Source organism: Penaeus vannamei, chromosome 23 (assembly GCF_042767895.1).
Source record: "Penaeus vannamei isolate JL-2024 chromosome 23, ASM4276789v1, whole genome shotgun sequence".
Taxonomy (NCBI): Eukaryota; Metazoa; Arthropoda; class Malacostraca; order Decapoda; family Penaeidae; genus Penaeus; species Penaeus vannamei.
Window position 1 is genome coordinate 3,472,592 of NC_091571.1, and position 17,399 is coordinate 3,489,990.

The 17,399-nt window shown below is 41.7% G+C and overlaps 1 protein-coding gene across 5 annotated transcripts in view; it reads left to right on the forward strand.

The window, feature by feature from the left end:
- Positions 1-1,075: 1,075 nt before the first annotated feature.
- Positions 1,076-17,399, forward strand: part of LOC113808293 (kinesin-like protein KIF28) — a 31,955-nt gene continuing 15,631 nt past the window's right edge. For 4 of the 5 annotated variants that reach the window (XR_011399510.1, XM_070137597.1, XM_070137596.1 and 1 more), the window contains exons 1-13: positions 1,076-1,268; positions 2,063-2,195; positions 3,475-3,657; positions 4,292-4,511; positions 5,472-5,595; positions 7,667-7,805; positions 10,263-10,430; positions 10,900-11,027; positions 11,908-12,077; positions 12,934-13,068; positions 14,457-14,605; positions 15,590-15,738; positions 17,028-17,054. Coding sequence is in view for 4 of the 5 variants with exons in the window: in XM_070137597.1 (XP_069993698.1) it covers positions 1,113-1,268; positions 2,063-2,195; positions 3,475-3,657; positions 4,292-4,511; positions 5,472-5,595; positions 7,667-7,805; positions 10,263-10,430; positions 10,900-11,027; positions 11,908-12,077; positions 12,934-13,068; positions 14,457-14,605; positions 15,590-15,738; positions 17,028-17,054 (1,881 nt within the window). In the remaining variant the exon portion in view is untranslated. The remainder of the gene's footprint in view (positions 1,269-2,062; positions 2,196-3,474; positions 3,658-4,291; positions 4,512-5,471; positions 5,596-7,666; positions 7,806-10,262; positions 10,431-10,899; positions 11,028-11,907; positions 12,078-12,933; positions 13,069-14,456; positions 14,606-15,589; positions 15,739-17,027; positions 17,055-17,399) is intronic. The other variant, XM_070137595.1, reaches the window with a different exon arrangement.

The following is a 17,399-nucleotide window of genomic DNA, read 5'->3' on the forward strand; positions in this document are numbered from 1 at the left end:
ATTTTGGAATGAGGGAGGGAGAGGGAGAGGGAGAGGGAGAGGGAGAGGGAGAGAGAGAGAGAGAGAGAGAGAGAGAGAGAGAGAGAGAGAGAGAGAGAGAGGGAGGGAGGGAGGGAGAGAGAGAGAGAGGGAGGGAGAGAGAGAGAGAGAGAGAGAGATAGACAGAGAGAGAGAGAGAGAGAGAGAGAGAGAGAGAGAGAGAGAGAGAGAGGGAGGGAGGGAGAGAGAGAGAGAGAGAGAGAGAGAGAGAGAGAGAGAGAGAGAGAGAGAGAGAGAGAGAGAGAGAGAGAGACTAAGGGAGAGACAGAGACAAATGATGATCTGTACCCTCCCCTTTCTCTTCCATGGACTGAGGACATTGGAAGCATAGAATAAAAGAACACCCATTACATTCGGCCATTACTCCCTCTCCTTTATCTTATCATTTCATCCGGGAACTTTAATTATTATCACCCCATAAAGACATAAGATAGATAGATAGAGTTGCATATGTCTGTATGTTTATGTACAGACCATCATATCGTTCTGTTTTCATCTTCATTTTCGTGAAAATAAGTGTCTATGTGTTTGTAAGGGAGTGCGTGTGTTCTCCATTGACTGTCTACCGTCTACCATTCTCCCATTACAACCCCCCCCCCCATGAGTCAACCATCAACCTCTCCTATTAAGACAACTATCTACCCCCCCCCCCTTCTCCCATTACACCCCCATGAGTTAACCATCAACCTCCCCCCCCCCTCCGACTCAACCCCCTACCCCCACAAAAGTCCCCATCTCCCTACCTCCCCCATAACGCAACCGTCAACCAAACCATTTTCCTTAGGCCGGTGTTACGCGTACGGCAGCCGTATCCGATCTCTCGTGGATAGGCGTACGGCACACATACGCATATGCGCATATAACCGTTATTACCAGTTAATAAATTCGAACCTAACATAACAGAGTGGTATTATCTCATGTCGAGACGCCGCCATCTTGTTTGTTTCCCCCACGCATGCGCAGAACACCAACCATTTCATTTTCCTGCCGTACCAGCAGTCCCTTCCTATTCTCCTTAACTCCCTCCGCACAACACACGCGAGAATGGCCGCAAAGCCAAGAACATCATCCAGATGAACGGGAAAGTGACGAAGCTCCTCAACCCCGACGACGCTGAAGATGTCAAGGCTTTCACGTATGACTTCTCGTACTGGAGTTTCGACGGCAGCAAGGAGATGCCGGACGGGTACTTCGCCAAGGAGAGCGAGGGATCCAAGTACTGCGATCAGGTAAGGGTGGAGGACGACGTGGCAGGGTAGGGCAGGGTGGAGGGCGAGGTGGAAGGGTAAGATAGGGTGGTTGAGGGTGAGGTGGAGGGGCAAGACAGGGTGGTTGAGGGTGAGGTGGCTGGGCAGGATAGGGTGGTTGAGGGTGAGGTAGTAGGGCAGGGTAGGGTGGTTGAGGGTGAGGTGGCTGGGCAGGGTGGAGGGTGAGACAGTGGGGCAGGGTAGGGTGGTTGAAGGTGAGATGGAGGGGCAGGGTAGGGTTATTGAGGGTGAGGTGGAGGGGCAGGATAGGGTTGAGGGTGAGATGGAGGGGCAGAACAGGGTGGTTGAGCAGGGCAGGTGAAGGGTGAGGTAGTAGGGCAGGATAGGGTGATTAAGGGTGAAGTGGAAGGGCGACGTGGAAAAGCAGGTAAGGGTGGAGGGCGACGTGATAGGGCAGGGTAGGGTGGAGGGGTGAGGGCGGAGTGGGTAAAACAGGGTAGGATGGGTGAGGGTGGGGATGAAGAGGATATGGGTGGAGGGAAGGGGTGTTGCGTGTCACCGTTCTTATTACTATTAATGATTTTGTTGCTATTATTGTTACCAGTATTACTTTTATCAGTGATTTTTATTATTAACATGGTGAAGAGTTGCAGTGGTGGGGTTAGGGAAATGTTTTGTGCTTGCTGTTGTTATAATTGTCATTGTTGTTGGTAATATTCTTACCAGTAATACTGATATCATTGCTAATTATATATTATTATTACGATCAGTAGTTCCCGTTTTTTCTCATTAAAACTGCCCTTTACACATCACAGAAAACGGTGTTCGAAGACCTCGGAGGGGGGATACTCAAGAATGCGTGGGACGGCTACAACTCGACACTCTTTGCCTACGGCCAGACAGGCTCGGGGAAGTCTTGGTCTGTCATCGGCTACGGGGCCAACAAAGGTAACTGTAGATGCACTTAATGGTAAATTTTAAAATGCAACCCCATGCCATTTTTTGGTGAATATAATAATTTTCTAATAGCTTTCGTCGTGTTTCGAACGAATCTAGCACTCATTCCCTTCCCCAAAAAATCATAACCTCGTATATTGCGGCAGAACAGGGCCCAGACCCAGGAACAGTTTCAACCTCATCTTACCTTCAGCCTTAACTCCAGACGGGCCAGGCTGCGGGTCACTGGGATCGTCGGGGTATTCCAGGTCGTTGTTGGCGGGAATTGCGTTCGCTTACAGTAAAGTTACACTGCTTTCTTCGTTTTGTTTTTGAACCCTTTCCCATGCACTACAAACCCACTGGTGCCGATCATATCTGTAAAGACGCGATGTCTTACAGTGCGGGCATTGTACTTCCACTGGCAGTACACCGTGATGTAGATTCAGTAAGCTTGCTTCGTTATTTTGTTGATGTTTCGCTGTGAAATTGAAATAATTTTTCTCACAACCTACACTTATTGATGTTTCGCAGTGAAATTGAAATAATTTTTCTCACAACCTACACTTATTGATGTTTCGCAGTGAAATTGAAATAATTTTTTTCACAACCTAAACGCTGCTTAGCCATGATGGAACTGATTTGAATTTCAACTGCCTTTTCCTAGACACAGCTTCTATTGTCACGTGTTGATCAATAACATATCTGATTGGTTCTATTGAGTGTCTATGTTCACGTCACGCATAAGCACGAATCTAATTGGCTCATTTGATTTCCCTCGCATACGTCATCCGCTACAAATCCGTCTGACTTTCCTTCGCTCTTAACGACTTTTTGTCATTTTGTCGCGGCGCTCGAGGCGGAAGGTTACTATGGCTCCTGGAATTCGTGGATTTTATACTCTCTCTAAGTCCGTTATTATCAATTTGCGAAGAAAATGGTATAAAAGAAAACTATCATAGAATGAGGTGTTCTACCACTTCGTAGGCTCAGATTTTAAAAATTAGGTGTGGGGTTGCATTTCCAATAATACCCATATAATTTCCGCGTTATATGGATTTTTACTACGTAGGCTTTCAGTGGTATGGTGATTTATTGTATGATATCACACACACACACACACACACACACACACACACACATACACACACACATACACACACACCACTCACACACACACACACACACACACACCCAACACACACTCGACCCCTTCCCAAACACACAAGCATACCTACAAAACCACACACCAGCCCCCCATCCTCACGACCTCCCTCTCTCCCTCCCACAGGCGTCGTCCCGATGTTCTGCGACAAATTGTTCCAGGGCATCACTGAACAGAAGGGAAAAAAGGAATTTGAGGTTCGGTTCAGTATGCTGGAGATCTACAATGAAGTCGTGCGTGACCTTCTCAACCCCAGCAAGAAGAAGCAAGGGCTCAAGGTCAGGCAGCACCCGAAGAAGGGGTTCTATGGTGAGTTTTAAGGTTTTTTTTGTATATATTTTTGAAGGGTGTTTTAAATGAGTTTTGAAGGGGTTTTATGGTTAAAAATAAAGGGTTTGTGAAGGGGTTTTATGGTGAAGGATAAAGGGGTTTTATGGTGAAGGATAAAGGGTTCTTGAAGGGGTTTTATAGTGAAGGATAAAGGCTTTTTGAAAGGAGTTTTATGGTGAAGGATAAACGGGTTTTGAAAGGGTTTTATGGTGAAGAATAAAGGGTTTTTGAAGTTTTTTTTTAAGGGTTTTGAAGGGGTTCTTTAAAGGAGGGAGGTGTATGGGATGTGAAAGTGCAGGAGAAGGGAAAGGGTTAAGAATGAAGATGAAAGGGAGGAAGTGAGTGGATGATAGGATGTAGGTAAGTGTGGGAAAGAAGTGGATGAATGAGAATGAAAATGGAAAGGAAATGAAGGGAAAAGGAGGTAAAGTGAGGGAAAGGACAGACCAAAAAATTACAAAATCGTTTTAGAAACGATCTATTAGTCTTTAAACCTCCACGCTTTGGTACAGACCTTCCAAAAAATATCCGGAATTCAGATAATCTATACATCTTCAACCCACCTCATCTAACCCCTCTCCTTCCCTCTTCCCCACCCCCTCCACTCACCCAGCCGAGGGCCTGAAGATGGCGATGGTGTCCAACTACCAAGAGATTGAACAGAAGATGAACGAAGGCACTGTCAACCGCACCATAGCCTCCACCAACATGAACGCCACCTCCTCTCGGGCTCACACCATCGTCGGCATCGAATTCACTCAGAAATTCAAGAACGAGGCCGGACAAGAGACAGCCAAGAAGGCGGTGGTGAACCTCGTCGATCTGGCCGGAAGGTGAGATAGATGGAGAGATAGATGGTGATAGAGAGATAGAAAGTGAGATAGATGGAGAGATAGGTGGTGATAGAGAGATTGAAGGTGAGAGAAACTGTGAGAAAGATGGAGATAGAGAGATAGATGGAAAGATAGATGGCGATAGAGAGATAGATGGTGATAGAGAGATAGATGGTGATAGAAAGATAGAAGGTGAGATAGATGGAGAGATAGATGGCATTGAAGGCGAGAGAAATTGTGAGATAGATGGAGAGATAGATGGCGATAGAAAGATAGAAGGTGAGGCAGATGGAGAGATAGATGGCGATAGAGAGATAGATGGTGATAGGAAGATTGAAGGCGAGATAAATTGTGAGATAGATGGAGAGATAGATGGTGATAGGAAGATAGAAAGTGAGATAGATAGATGGCGAGAGAGAGAGATAGATGGTGATCGAGAGATTGAAGGTGAGAGATGGAGAGAGAGAGAAATTAATGGTGAGATTGTGAGACAGATAGAAAGGGTGATAGATGGAGAGATAGGGAGATGGATTGATTAATAGGTTGATAGATGAAGAGAGATGGTGAGATAGTGAGATAGATTAGAGTTTGATAGTTTGATAGATAGATTGAAAACGTTAGGTGTTGGGTAGATAGATGGGATAGACAGTGAAAACAGAGAATGAAACAGACAATAGATAGACAAACAAATGGACAGATTCAGGTATATATAGATACAGTAAATACGTAAAGGAGAGAAAGGATGGGTAAACAGACAGACAGACAGACACAAATACATACATACAGACATATAAATCAATAGATATATATATACAGACTTCATCCCTGGACCAATAAACTGCCCACTCACACTCCCAAACACACTTACGAAATCTATAAACCTTCCTCTCCTTTCTCTCTCTCACTCTCTCTCTTTCATATCTCTTATTTCTGTAAATTTCACTTTCTCTTTCCTTTCAGCGAGCGCGTGGAGAGCACCGGAGCCACGGGAGAGAGACTGAAAGAAGGAGCTGGTATCAACTTGTCTCTAACATGTTTGGGAAACTGCATCCATGCTCTGGCAGAAAACGCGTCTGGAAAACCGGTAAGAGGGAGAGGGAGAGGGAGAGGGAGAGGGAGAGGGAGAGGGAGAGGGAGAAAGGGAGGGAGAAAGGGAGAGAGAAAGGGAGAGAGAAAGGGAAAGGGAAAGGGAAAGGGAAAGGGAAAGGGAAAGGGAAAGGGAGAGGGAGAGGGTGAGGGAGAAGGTGAGGGAGAAAGGGAGGGAGAGGGAGAGGGAGAGGGAGAGGGAGAGGGAGAGGGAGAGGGAGCAAGAGGGAGGGAGGAAGGGAGAAAGAGAGGGAGAGGGAGGGAGAGGGAGCGGGGCGGGAGGGAGTGAGAGAGATAAAGAAAGGAAAATAGAGAAAAAAAGGAATCGTGAAAATAAAATAAAAGTAAAGGAAGACAAGAAAACGATAAAAAAAACGAAAATGGGGAAAGAAAGAAAAAGATAAAGAAGGGAAAATACAGGGAAAAATAAAAATACAAAGAAGGGAAATATGTAGAAAAAAAGAAAGAAAAATATAGAGAAGGAAAAATAGAGCGATCGAAAAGAAAGAAAAAAAATAAAGAAAGGAAACTATAGAGCAAGAAGAAAGGAAAAATAAGGGCAAATAGAGAGAAAAAAAATGAATAAAATAAAAGAAGACAAATGATTCATTTGAAAGTGCAATTTGCTATGAAAGAAATCACTCTACTTATACTATGAGCATATTAGCTCTTAATTTCAAAAGCTATAACAGGCCCAGGGTTTAATTTCATCCCTTGATTATAATAAATTTTAATAATTATTATTTATTATAATATAATATAAGTTGGATTATAATAAATGTCTCTCCTTTAATAGACAGATTATAATTCCATTTCATTCACATGTTAACTTTTTTTTTGTCTTTAGTACAAACTTAGATTTATCTTTCCACTTTCCTAGACACAATGGCATTAGAATATTATATCCAATTGGTACAAAGATTATGATTTTATCTCCTTGTAATACTGTACATAAGCATATTGTTTATCTACTTTCCTGTAGTAAATAGTTCATTAAAAAACTTCGGTTTATTAGGTATAAAACTGGATTAAATTCCTTCGTTGAGCAATATACAACACTATTAATGTTCTGTCTTACAATACACACATATGAGTTTAAAATCCATATTATCTAAACAAAGGAGCAGATTATTATTCCATTTTTGTATGATAAACGTGGGAGATTATTCTCGTTTCTACGTCATAATCTAAATTCTATTCCATGTCATTCAATCACCCCCTCAAAAAGAGAGAGAGAGAGAGAGAGAGAGAGAGAGAGAGAGAGAGAGAGAGAGAGAGAGAGAGAGAGAGAGAGAGAGAGAGAGAGAGAGAGAGAGAGAGAGAGAAAGAAAGAAATAGACAGATAGATAGAGAGAGATAGACAGATAGAGAGAGAGAGAGACAGATAGAGAGTGAGAGAGAGAGAGAGAGAGATAGAGATAGATAGAGAGAAAGGGAGAAAAAAAAATCTAAATTCCACACCATATAACCCCACATGCAAATTCACTCAACCCCGATACAACAAACAAACCAACAAATATACGAATCTCAACACTTAACAACAACAACAATAACCATACACATCTTTTATTACAGGCTCACTCAACCCCGATACAACAAACAAACCAATAATATCTGAATCTCAACACTAACAACAACAACAACGATAACAACCATCCACATCTTTTATTACAGGCTCACTCAACCCCGATACAACAAACAAACCAACAAATATACGAATCTCAACACAAACAACAACAACAATAACCATCCACATCTTTTATTACAGGCTCACTCAACCCCGATACAACAAACAAACAAACAATATCTGAATCTCAACACTAACAACAACGATAACAACCATCCACATCTTTTATTACAAGCTCACTCAACCCCGATACAACAAACAAACAAACAATATACGAATCTCAACACTAACAACAATAACAACAACAATAACAACCATCCACATCTTTTATTTCAGGCTCACTCAACTCCGATACAACAAACAAACAAACATTATACGAATCTCAACACTTAACAACAACAACAACAACAACAATAACAACCATCCACAACTTTTATTACAGGCTCGCGTTCCCTTCCGAGACTCCAAGCTGACGAAGCTGCTGATGAACGCTCTTGGAGGCAACAGCAAAACGATCATGATAGCCGCTATCTCTCCAGCTGATATCAATTATGAGGAGACGCTGTCGACCCTCAGATACGGTGAGTTGGGGTGGAATGCGTACGGCAACGATGGTTAAAAAAATGCTTTGATAAAGATAAATGATATTGAGTAGGAGGAATGCGTACGGCAACGATGATTAAAAACATGTGATATAAATGATGTTGAGTAGGAGGAATGCGTACGGCAACGATGATTAAAAACATGTGATATAAATGATGTTGAGTAGGAGGAATGCGTATGGCAACGATGATTAAAAACATGTGATATAAATGATGTTGAGTAGGAGGAATGCGTATGGCAACGATGATTTAAAAAATGCTGTGATATAAATGATATTGAGTAGGAGGAATGCGTACGGCAACGATGATTAAAAACATGTGATATAAATGATGTTGAGTAGGAGGAATGCGTACGGCAACGATGATTAAAAACATGTGATATAAATGATATTGAGTAGGAGGAATGCGTACGGCAACGATGATTAAAAACATGTGATATAAATGATGTTGAGTAGGAGGAATGCGTACGGCAACGATGATTAAAAACATGTGATATAAATGATATTGAGTAGGAGGAATGCGTACGGCAACGATGATTAAAAACATGTGATATAAATGATATTGAGTAGGAGGAATGCGTACGGCAACGATGATTAAAAACATGTGATATAAATGATATTGAGTAGGAGGAATGCGTACGGCAACGATGATTAAAAACATGTGATATAAATGATATTGAGTAGGAGGAATGCGTACGGCAACGATGATTAAAAACATGTGTTATAAATGATGTTGAGTAGGAGGAATGCGTACGGCAACGATGATTAAAAAAAAAATGCTGTGATAAAGATAAATGATATTGAGAGTAGGAGGAATGCGTACGACAACGGTGATTAAAAACATGCTGTGATAAAGATAAATGATATTGAGAGTAGGAGGAATGCGTACGGCAACGATGATTTAAAAAATGCTGTGATAAAGATAAATGATATTGAGAGTAGGAGGAATGCGTAAGGCAACGATGATTAAAAACATGCTGTGATAAAGATAAATGGTATTAAGAGTAGGAGGAATGCGTATGACAACGATGATAAAAAAAGATGCTGTGATATAAATAAATAGTATTGAGAGTAGGAGGAATGCGCACGGCAACGATGGTTAAAAAAATGCTGTGATAAAGATGAATGATATTGAGAGTTGGAGGAATGCATACGACAACGATGATTAAAAAAATGCTGTGATAAAGATGAATGATATTGAGAGTTGGAGGAATGCGTATGGCAACGATGATTAAGAACATGCTGTAATAAAGATAAATAATGATAGAGTAGGAGGAATGCGTACGGCAACGATGATTAAAAAAAAATTTATGATATTGATAAAATTATATTGATAATAGTAAGATACTTGTATGTAAAAACTTTAAGGCATAAGAGCATTGGTAGAATACTTATATATAAGTGAACAATAGCAATGGCAGCATAGCACTTATATGCAAAAAAAAAAAAAAAAAAAAGTGCATAACAATACTAGCGAAAGAGTTATAACAAGAATGTCAATATCTACAACAATAAGGATTTAGTATCTGTTGTATAGATATAAAACAAATTTTAAAATGGATTACAGTATCTTTTTTACTTTATATTTTTTGTCTTAAAAGATAACAAGAATAATGATTACAATGGATTAATTGAATTGATTAAATATATATTATACTTGTCATCAGATTTGTCTTAAACTTACCATAGGAATAATATACTTCACAAACCTCACGATTACGTCACTAACCTCATTATTACAACCTTTCTTGTATCACAACTTGCAGCAGCATTACATTTATCTTATCACAACCTCATCATTCAACTTCCCTTGCACTGCACGAAATCTCACAACCTCAGATTCACCCCACAACAACCTTATCTTCTAACCTTCCTTACAACCGCATACCTCCCCTCACAACTCTTCTTTACAACAACCCTCAACTTCTAACCCTTCCTTACAACCTCATAACCCTATAACATTCCTCATCTTCTAAGCTTTGTTATAATTTCACACCTCGTGAAATCCCAAACAACACCACGCCAACCTCATCACAACTTCCTTTCCCCACAACGTCTCTACAACAACCTCACCAGAACTTTTTCCCACAACCTCACCACACACTAACCTCCCCACAACAGCTTCGCAACTTTCTTTCCCCACAACCTCACCACAACTTCCCTTCCCCACAACCTCACCATAACCTCCCCTCCACAACTTCTTCAAATCTCCCCACAACCTCCCCTTTCCCCACAACCTCCCCTCCCCACAACTCCCCCACAACCTCCTCACAACCTCCCCTCCCCCACACCCTCCCCCTCCCCCACACCCTCACCACAACCTCCCTACAACCTCCCCACCACAACCTCCCCTTTCCCCACAACCTCCCCTTCCCCACAACCTCCCTTCCCCACAACCTCCCTTTCCCCACAACCTCACCACACCTTCCTCCGGCAGCCGACCGAGCCAAGCAGATCAAGACGAAGGCCACAGTGAACGAAGACCCGACGGAGAAGTTACTGAGGGAGCTGAAGGAGGAAAATGACAAGTTGAAGAAGATGATGTCGGGAGGGAAGATTGATATGAATATGATTGATCAGGACGGCGACGGGGTTGATGATCGAGGTGAGTTGGTGGTGGGGTGGGGTGGGGGGATTGGGGGGTGGGGGGGGTGGGAGGTTGGGTGGTGGGGGGATGGGGGTGTTGGGGGAGGGTTGGGGGAGATGGGGGGTGAGGGTGATGGGGGTGGGGGTGTTGATGATCGAGGTGAGTTGGTGGTGGGGGTTGGGGGTGGGGGTGATGGGGTGGGAGTGATGTGAAATTTATTGTAAAGGTGATTTAGGAATTTTTTATGGAAATTTTATGGTATTTATGGAAATTATGGTAATTCATGGTTGAGGGATTTATGGTCTGTATGGTTATGGTGATCATAATTTTCTTCCTTTTTGCCTTGTGTTTAGTTTTTGAAAAAATGAAATAAACTGAAATAATGTAATCCTCAATTTTCTTTCTTGTTCTTCGCTTCACATTTTCTTCTTCCATTTTTTCCTTCTTTATTTCACATTTTCTTTACCTTTTCTGTTCTTTCCCCCAGATGCCGAGAAGCTGAAGAAGCAGTGGGAGGAGGAGATGAAGGCGAGGATGCTGGAGAACGAGAAGGAGATGATGGAGATGAAGAAGACATATGAAGAGAAACTCAAACAGTCCAAAATGGAACACGTGGTAAGGGGGGGGGGCGTCAGACCACGTGGGAATACACGAGAATGGAAAGACACAGTTGCATAAAACTAGGGTGTAGATAGATTCAGGGTGTATGGGGACACGGGTATACTTGTAGACACATTCGGTCGGTTTGTTAGAATTGTGCGAGGCCCGACCCAATGAATATACGTATACTTGACATGCATAGATAAAGAAATAAATGCATATTCATCAGTCTGGACATGCATATCAACCGGGCAAATAGATGGTTGAATGCATATCTATCAGATATATAGACAAACATGCTTTTATTTCAGCAAATGTATTTATGAAAATTAATTGGGTCGGGCCTGGCACAATTTTAACAAACTGGCTGATTAGCTCGTGAATAAAGACAGGTATTTCACGTATACACACATAGGTACACATAAACACACACATGCACAGATACTGAGAGATATACCAAGCATACACACACAAATACACATATAGATGCACACACAGATACAGATAACTACAACCACACGCAAAATATAACCAGAAAAGGTATGAATGAGACTGGATATCTTCACAATACAAGAGATGTATTTGACCGGTTTCGATTACGTCTTCATCAGAAATACATTCATTTCTGATGAAGACGTAATCGAAACCGGTCAAATACATCTCTTGTATTGTGAAGATATCCAGTCTCATTCATACCTTTTCTACATTTGTCAACATGGATACGGTTCAAAGAAAAACCTCTGAATCTAACACATACAAAACTTCGAATTTCAAATCCCTCCCAGCCGTTAACGGTTTAAAAAAAACCACACCCTTTCCTCACATTCCCCCAACTCCACCTCCCATCCCTCACCCTCACCCCCTCACCCTCAACCCCCTCTCCCTCATCCCCCAGGACCCATCCATCGCCAAGAAGGAGGAAGAAAAGCAGAAGAAACCCCACATCTACAACCTCAACGTCGACCCACTGCTCACTGGCCGCGTGGTGCACATCCTGAGGCCGGGAGGGAACACCGTTGGCAACAGGAAGGGAGAAGAATCCAACATCACCATCATTGGACCAAGGTGGGGGGGGCGGGGGGGCCCTTGTCTCCGTTTTGTGTGTGTCGAGTGATTGCTGTTGTTGTTGTTATCGTTGTCTTTATTGGTATTAGTAGGAGTATTAGCATTAGCAGTATTATTATCATTAGTATTATTGGTGATGTTTTTGTTATTGTTATTATTGTTTATTATCATTAGTAGTAGTGATGATGTTTTTGTTATTGTTATTATTGTTTATTATCATTAGTAGTAGTGATGATGTTTTTGTTATTGTTATTATTGTTTATTGTCATTAGTAGTAGTAATATTGTTATTGTTATTATTGCCACTTTTATTATCATCACTATTATTACCATTATTACTACTATTATTATCATTATTATTATCATTATTTTATCACTATCATTATCACCCTCATCATCATTATGATTATCAGTTATCATCATTATTATTGATATTATCATCATTATTATTACTATCATCATTATTATTACCATTATCATTATCATCATTAGTTGCATTAATAGTAGTACTACAAGTAACCAATAATTGACCCCAAATAACCGCCAAGAAACCAATAATTGACCCCGTGACCCCAAGAAACCAATAATTGACCCCAAATAACCCCCAAGAAACCAATAATTGACCCCAAAATAACCCCCAAGAAACCAGTGACCCCAACCAATAATTGACCCCGTGACCCCAAGAAACCAATAATTGACCCCAAGAAACCAATAAGTGACCCCATGACCCCAAGAAACCAATAAGTGACCCCGTGACCCCAAGAAACCAATAATTGACCCCGTGACCCCAAGAAACCAATAAGTGACCCCGTGACCCCAAGAAGCCAATAATTGACCCCGTGACCCCTCTCCCACAGCATCCAGGAACAGCACGCAGTCATGACGGTCAACAAGGAAGGGAAAGTGAGCATCAAACCCCACAACACAGAGTGCCGAGTTGTGGTCAATGGCTCCCCCATCCAAGGCGAGACGACACTGTGCCACAACGACAGGTCAGTTGGAGTGCCTACGGGGAATGGGGAGGGAGAGGGGGGAGGGGAGGGGGGAGAGGAGGGGAGGGGAGGAAGGGAAGAGGGGAGGGATGGGAGAGGGGAGGGAAGGGGAGGGAGGGAAGGAGGAATGGGGAGGAGGGAAGAGAGAGAGAGAGATTGGGGAATGGGGAGAGAGGGAAGGAGGAGTGGGGAGGAGGGGAGGGAGAGAGAGAATGGGAAATGGGGAATAGGAAAAGAGGGGAGGAGGGAAGTGAGAGAGAGAATGGGGAGGGGAAAGGCCATCACAGGAAATGGTAGCCAACAGAGGGCTCTAGTAAAACAATTCCACCAATCAGCGAGCGCCTTACATAATCATTTAGGTTCCTTCGACCAGTCACGTAACATTTCAACTGAACTAGACAGCAAGATTTTAAAAATCATTGTCACAACTAAAATACCATATATGCATGTAGAAAATACAAAGATTTATTTACTTGTATCCATCATGTGGCATGTTAACAGACTTCCCTGGGGCTATTTATCGTACAAATTAGAATCACTAAAAACACTTTAATATCAATATATCATTGTTTACCGCGAACCAAAGAAACAGTCCAAACCGCTCTTATTCATTATTCTACATTACTTTATTATACGTTTATTCTTCATCATTGTTAAACAAAGAACCGATACAAAGACAATATATATTCATCGCCATCTGTCGTCAAATAAAGGAAATAATCCGTATTTCAAGCTCATTCTTGTCCAAGCGCGTTGGGGTTCGTTGTCCTTTGCCAAAGTGCCGACAGACAGTTGTTATACTCGTTTAACGTTGGTATTACTTGTTTATGCAACAGCAAGGTAGTTTTTTTTCTATAGAATTTGTAATAATTATTTTAGAGACGATTGGTTCTTTAGAAGTTCACTTAAACATCCATTACATACACTCTAGTATAATATAGGCCTATGTCTACCTATAATTTGACGAGAATTTGTGTGGATTTTATTCTTGCTAGTTTCATGTTTCATTTGCTTTTCTTCGCCATGTCCATATCGTGACATTTGTTTGCCATCAAACTAGTTATATCAGGCATAAAAAGCAAACCAAAAACTTTGCTTTATTATTGATTTTTGGACGAGATATGTAACATCCTCTTCATAGAAGTTACCAGAGCCCCGGCCACTGGTAAAATGGTAACTCTGAAGGCAAGGTATTAGTGAATACCACCCCTGTCTGTTTACCATGGCAGTAATTGTTACCAATGATTTTTACCATCGCGAGTTAGAGAATCCTGTCCCATCTAATATTTTCTTCCTTTCCTCCACCACAGATTAGTCTTTGGGGGCACAAAGTTCTGACTTTCCCCCAACCCAGGGACCTAATACTTTCTTCCTTTCCTCCACCACAGACTAGTCTTTGGAGGCACACAGTTCTGGCTGTTCCAGAACCCCGTCGACCGAGACAAGAACAAGAAGAACTACCCTGAGATAACCTTCGAATATGCCCAAGAGGAGATTGCGTCCAAGAGTGGCATTGATATGGCCAGTAGCAATGCCGGTGAGTGGCTTTCGTGTTTTGGGGAAAGGGGGGGGGGGAGTTTGTTCTTGAGGTTGTGTGTCGTGTTGATTGTTAAGGAAGATGTATATTTGTGTGTATGTATATGTATGTAGATGTATTTCTCTCTCTTTCTCTCATCCTATCTATCTGTCTATCTGTCTGGCTGGCTGTCTGTCAGTCTCTCTCTGTTTGTCTCTGTCTCTGTCTCTGTCTCTGTCTCTGTCTCTCTGTCTGTCTGTCTCTCTGTCTGTCTGTCTGTCTGTCTGTCTGTCTGTCTGTCTGTCTGTCTGTCTGTCTGTCTGTCTGTCTGTCTGTCTCTGTCTCTCTCTCTCTCTCTCTCTCTCTCTCTCTCTCTCTCTCTCTCTCTCCTTATATCTATCTCTCTCTCTCTCTCTCTCTCTCTCTCTCTCTCAGTCTCTCTCTCTTCTATCTCACTCTCTCTCTCTCTCTCTCTCTCTCTCTCTCTCTCTCTCTCTCTCTCTCTCTCTCTCTCTCTCTCTCTCTGTTTGGGTGAGAGATTAAGTTATTTGCTATGATCATAATTGGCTCTTTCTATGATTTTTTAGAATTTAGTAAGTTCCCATCGTTCTGGCTTTTGTCATAACACGTTATTAAGATATATACATTACGAAAAAGGAGAAGAAAAGGAACGATAAAGCAGAGAGAAACACCAACCTCACAGTCTATACGAAATTATATAAAAAAAATCATGGTGATGATTTTACCTAACCTTTCCTCCAGACACGTAATATATAAAAGTCAGGTATATAAACGGTGGGGATTATTTTAATAACCTGACTCTCACAGTTAGTCTCATAACCTGATTATTACCTACACAAAAAAACTCCTTTTTATAATCCCCATAAGCCACGCGTTGGAGGGACAACGACCTACATTTTTTTTCCTTCTTCACCAACATCGACCTAACCCCTTTACGCTTTATGGCTATTCTACGACTCATGACTCTCCCTTGCAACGTTGCAGACATGTCGAAGGTGCAACAGGACCTCATGGAAGTGATGCTGGCAGTGGAAGAAGCCAATTCCATCTCAGAAGAGTTGGACAGGATGGTCAAGTTTGAGATTATGCTCGTATCCCCTCAAGTCCTCGGTCAGCAGGGAGGCAAGACCGAGGTAGGAATTCGTATTTACTTATCCATTTATTTATGTATTTATTTATGTATCTGTTTATCTGTTTATTTATCTATCTATGTATCTGTTTATTTTTATATCTACTTGTCTGTTTATGTATCTGTCTATTTATCTGTGTATTCATTTGTTTATTTTCGTAGAGCTTTTTTGTTTTGTTTTCGTGTTTAAACCTTTATTTTTTTAAAAAGTAGTTTTATGGATTTTAAGAGTCTAAGTTTTCTTTTTGTTTTCGTTTTTTTTCTGTTTATTGGATCACGAGCTGTAGGAAACTTTTTTTTTTTTTCTTTTCTTCCTTTCTCTCTTTTTGTGGGTAGGTTAATATCCTATGGATTTAAAGGGAAGAAGGGAAAGACAACTGTGGATAAAAGGGAAGTAAAAATAAATAAATAAATAGATAAAAGATAGAAGGGAGGACACGAAGAGATTAGATAACCATAGAATTGAATGAAAACGGGAATAGGAAATGCTCTTGTTCTGTTACGCTTTAAAACCTAAAACTTAAAGGATTAATAGACTTTTATTTCCAGAGCAAGAACGAGATGAAGAATTCTCGACCTTAATCAATCGATCGGCTCTTCATTTGAATAGTCTGTATGTCTGTCTGTCTGTCTCTGTCTTTCTCGCTTTTCTTCTCTCCGTTTCTGTCCCTGCTTCTCTAAACCCTCTGTCTCTCTCTCTCTTTCTCTTGCTTTCTGTCTGTCTGTCTCTGTCTTTCTCGCTTTCCTTCTCTCCGTTTCTGTCCCTGTTTCTCTAAACCCTTTGTCTCTCTCTCTTTTTCTCTTGCTTTCTGTCTGTCCGTCTGTCTGTTTCCCTCTGTCTGTCTGTCTGTCTTTCTGTCTCTGTCTCTGTCTCTGTCTCTGTCTCTGTCTGTCTCTCTCTCTCTCTCTCTCTCTCTCTCTCTCTCTCTCTCTCTCTCTCTCTCTCTCTCTCTCTCTCTCTCTCTCTCTCTCTCCCCTTCTCTCCGTCTCTCTTTCCTTCTCTCCCTCTCTCTGCCCTTCTCTCCCTCTCTCTCTCACTTTCCTTCTCTCCGTCTCTCTACCTGTTTATCTCACACTTCTCTCCCTCTCTCTCCCCTTCTCTCCCTCTCACTTTTCTTCCCTCCGCCTCTCTCCCTCCCTGCCTATCCCACACTTCTCTCTCTCTCTCTCTCTCTCCTAACTCCCCCAATCATTCCATTCCCACCCATCTCTCTTTTATCCCCATTATCACCGAACCTCACGAATGCTGGGAGATTAATTTCTCTTCTTTTAACACTCGTGTCTCCATTACAGGGGAGTGGTGGGTTGGGGCAGCCGAAGGTGAGTGAGAAGTCGAGTTTGGGGAAGGGTTAGCAAGGGTTCGTGTATGTGGAAGCGGATGTATCGATGGGTAGACGTCTAAGTAAAAAAAAAAAAAAAATTGAAATAAGAATAAATTGATAAATAAAAAGGACTGCGTTGTTCGAGGATTTTTTTTTTTTTAAATGTGGCTAGATGATGAGGTAAGTATTTTACAAAGTGGGCAGAAGATGTAGATGTGGGATGATCAAAACGAAGGAGAAGAGAGAAGAAGAAAAACGACAGGGGAAGGGAGGAGGTGGGGAGGAAGAGGATATTCGCCAATCAACGCATAGAATGGGATTTCAAAAAAAAAAAAAAAAAAAA